General features: G+C 47.0%; 1 protein-coding gene across 1 annotated transcript; it reads left to right on the forward strand.

Moving 5' to 3' along the window:
* Positions 1 to 935: 935 nt before the first annotated feature.
* On the forward strand, positions 936 to 3,095 carry LOC147963732 (uncharacterized). Its single transcript, XM_087529678.1, has 2 exons — positions 936 to 1,720; positions 2,498 to 3,095. Exons 1-2 carry the CDS (start codon positions 936 to 938, stop codon positions 3,093 to 3,095), a joined length of 1,383 nt encoding a protein of 460 aa, XP_087385804.1.
* The last annotated feature ends 1,108 nt before the right edge of the window (positions 3,096 to 4,203 follow it).

Genomic DNA, 4,203 nt, shown 5'->3' on the forward strand with positions numbered 1-4,203 from the left:
ACAACAAGGTCCCTACACAATAGCACAACACACCCTAAAATCAAAAGCTAGATTACAACAGGGTCCCTGAAGACCCCAACGACGCAACTAGCCGTGAGCATGGCAGGAATGGGGCGCGGCGGCCCGAGCTCGTGCTCGAATGGCGCTCTATTGCAGTTGTTGTCAAGCGGCAGCATGCTACCTACGCCTGCATGTACGGAGGAAGGAAATCCCGACTAGGTCGAGGAACGAACACTGTTGATTCTGGATGTGGCCAACCGCCGACGCATCCGCGTGAGCGAGGGGAGGCTGCTCCACCAGGTGACTCCGGGCGGGCTCTTATGCGCTTGACGACGAGAAGGGCAGGTCCAGAAACTAATGACTATTGATTTAGGACCTGTTGTTGGCGCTCGGGAGGGTGCAGCGCCGGTGGCGTCGGCTGCGATGGGAGCGGTTGGTTCTGAAATTTCCCTCCCACCAAGTCACGCGAGTATACACGCGCATACACTCATCCCTATGAACGCCACACGCACACCCTAAAGCGCATTGCCGGAAATCCTGAAATAAATTCAGGAATAATGCGACCATCAGGATTTGAACCCTGGTGGGTTGGGGATACCGCTGTTCACCTAACCAACTCAACCACAGGTTGATTCGCGTATCTGCTAGGGTTGCTCTTATCCTGATATGCAGGCTACATAATGAAGCTCTTCTATTTCCTATTTTTCTTTGTAAGTTACCGGCTGCATCTCATCTAACGATGAGAGATAACATTGATCAAGCCAAGCCAGGCGGGTTTGTTGGCACTTGTAGGCCCTGTGGACTTGTAGGACCGTCGATTCCGGTTGCATCTTGGAATACAGCGGATTGAGCCACACCCACGCGCCGCCGACCCACCGTTGGTGGAAACCTAACCTAACGCGCCATCGCCTCCACGCACGCATCCACTCATGGCCATGGCGACGAAAGCCGCGCGCGTCCTCCGCTGCTTGCCTGCATGGAGCGCCGCCCTCTCCGCGGCCCGGCCGTGCGTCGTCGGCAAAGCCTCGTGGCTGGCGCCCAACACAACCCGGAGATTTCTCACCACGAACAAGGTGCACGGCCTCTTAATCAACTACATCGACCACGACCGGCCACACCTCTTCGCCCGCCCCTCCTCCAACTCCATGATCGACGCCATGCTTGACTTCCTGCCCGATGACGACAAAGAGAGGCGGCGCTGGTGGTGGTCGGTCCTGGACCACAGCAACGGGCTCCTCCTCTGCGACATGGGAACCCCCGAGCTCTGCGTGTGCAACCCGGCGACGAGGCAATGTACATTTATTCCTTGGGCCTGGCGGCGGGTGGGCGGTATATACCTTGCCTTTGATCCAGCCGTGTCGCCCCACTACGAGGTGCTGGTGGTCCCTGCAGTGCCGGAGCCTGAGAAGCCACCAAAGCAAGCCATCGGGAAAGGCAACGAAGAGAAGCCGCTAGACCGACTATTTGCGGATGAAGATAATGACCGGCGCCGCTTGATGGAATCAGAATGGCCACCGACTCCATGGAGGTTGAACATGTTTTCATCGAGGACTGGTCAGTGGGAGGAGAGGGATTTCATCCGCCAGGGAGAGCCGGCGGGAACAATTGGAGACATGCTCGTGGATCGAGCTGAGCCATCCGGGATGGGGCCACGCCAGCGCTATGCAGTGTATCACCAAGGAGCGCTTTACGTGCATTGCCGAGGTTTCTTTGTTTTGAGGTATATATATAAGCATTGCTCTATTTTCCAACATAAAAATGATATTAGCTAGTTTACCATCGTTTGTCATGCACTACAAGGTTTTATTTGTGATCGCAAACTTTAGTTATTGGATCACGTACCTCACCTCTATTAGTCTAGCTTCTTCACACATATGAGTACTCACTCGATTCACATATATATTTGGTGTTGTAGATATTAGCCCCATTTCCTATAAACTTGGTCAAATATAGAAAATTTTAGAAAGATGGATGGGTGTACAATATTGGTCCTAGTTTTATGAAAGACATGTCAGCAAATTAGTTAGGTACTGCATACATTTTTTTTAGAAAGATGAATGGGCATACGATATGGTGATATTCGTTGTGAGAAAATAATGCACTAATTTCTTGCTTGTGGCACTTGCATAAATTAGACAACAACAGGTTGTACTTCCATGTATTAGTATCAACCAGCTATTGTTATGTTGTAATTGGTTATGACCGAGGTCACCTCTACTATATATATCCTTTGTAAGCCGCCGCATGAGATAAGATCATCATTGTAAATCCCTGGCATTTATAACCTCTCCCGATATAGTGAAGATTTGTTGGATTGTGCCTGTGGGTTTTTCTCTTCGTGTTGGAGGGGTTTTCTAGGTTAAAATCCTTTTGCCCCTTGTGTTTTATTTGTTCTTCGTCGTTGGTTTTGGCTGTTGTATCTCTAATAGCAATATGGTAGTGTTTTAATTATTTAATGCTTTATATGTCATGTGAGTCTAAATTGCTATTTTTACAGGCTTTCACCATCAGACAGTACATACCAAGTGATTAAAACACCATCATATGGCGAGAATGATGTATTTGTAAAACCTTATCTAGGGAGGTCCGAGAAAGGGGTGTACTTTGGAGTAATTGAAGAGTCCCAACTACGTGTTTGGATTCTTAGTGAATTAAGTGAACAACAGATGGAGTGGGTCTTAAAGTATCAACATGACCTTGCACACTATGCCCAACATGTAGGAAAATATGGCAGACAAATGGATGCACATTGGATGGTACATGATGTGCTTGACACAGATCATGAGGATGGTGATGTTGCTGCTATAACTTTGCCGAAAGAGAAATTTGACTGGGATTCTGACAATGATGACTTTTTTACAATTAAATTGGATGCCGATGAATACCCCAAACACTTTGATATTCTTGGATTACATCCTTACAAGGAAGTTGTCTATTTGACTACTGTATTCGAAGTGGTGGGCTATCATTTGAATACCTCAAAAGTTCAGTATCTTGGCAACTCACGCCCAAGCCCAAAAAGTTACTACTATGGCCATTCAAATGGCATATTTGAGGCATTTGTATATACTCCATGTACGCTGGGCCGTGGCTGAGCTTATTGAAGGAAATATTGACCAGACCTCATCTTGAATATTATCATTGATTGAGTAACCATGCTGGCAACAATAGATAAAGCGACAATGGTGTGTTCATGGTTGAGCCCTGTTTTTTTTTTCATCAAGCACCTCGTTCATTGGTATGTCGATTCATTTTTTCCGTATTGGTCATATGCTATCTATAACGGAGTGAGGATTTAGGGCACGCGAGTTGTGAGACCTGCAAGTCCCTGGTGAGGGCTTTTTATTTTGGCTTATGATTTTCAAAGTTCTATATGTTTTCATCGAAAATTCCAAATTAAGTTTTGTTTTCATATTCTTCCTCATGACCATCATTTCAAATAAGATTCATTTTGACTATATTTTGATGATTTAAAAAATAAGTTTCAATGTCAAAAGTTAGTACGAGCGAGCGATAAAAATCATGTATTTTGTGTCTACAGACGACAGGAAAATCTCTTAAATTTTATCTTTGAAACTTGGTACAAGCGAGCAAGAAAATAGGAATTTTTCAGATGCAAAAATTGTAAGTTTCAACATTGAAACTTAAAACTTATTGTACCCTTGCGCGGGATTCAACTACTTCGTGGATCATGAGGCAATCGAGTGTTCGGGCTGGGCTTGGCAGGTGCGTGCCCCTGTGAATTTCCGATCTATAACACCCATCATTTTGTTCAGTCTTATTTTGAATAAAGATGTTTGCACAACAGAGAGTCTCCAACTAATAGTAGCATTGCTTTATAAGATGTTTGCACAATAGTTACACTAGTAGAAAAGGGGGCTTTGGTTCAGGCCGAGTCAGCACATTAGTCCCGGTTCAGTCCAGAACCGGGACCCATGGGGGCATTAGTCCCGGTTCGTGAGACCAATGGGCCGGCCGGGCCACGTGGCCATTGGTCCCGGTTCGTATGGACCTTTTGGTACCGGTTGGTGGGACGAACCGGGATCAATGGGCCTGGCTCCTGGCCCACCACCATTGGTCCCGGTTGGTGGCTTGAACCGGGACCAATGGCTGCCCTTTAGTCCCGGTTCATGCCACGAACCGGGACCAATGAGGTGCCTATATATACCCCTGGCGCGCGAGCAGAGCACTCCAGTGCTCTGT

The sequence above is a fragment of the Triticum urartu genome, chromosome 6A, assembly GCF_056163025.1.
Source record: "Triticum urartu cultivar PI428250 chromosome 6A, HENAU_Tu73, whole genome shotgun sequence".
NCBI lineage: Eukaryota > Viridiplantae > Streptophyta > Magnoliopsida > Poales > Poaceae > Triticum > Triticum urartu.

Coding starts and splice junctions, on each gene's coding strand:
- LOC147963732 (XM_087529678.1), top strand. CDS start 936: ATGGCGACGAAAGCCGCGCGCGTCCTCCGCTGCTTGCCTGCATGGAGC. Junction 1,721..2,497: donor CGAGGTTTCTTTGTTTTGAG/GTATATATATAA, acceptor CTATTTTTACAG/GCTTTCACCATCAGACAGTA.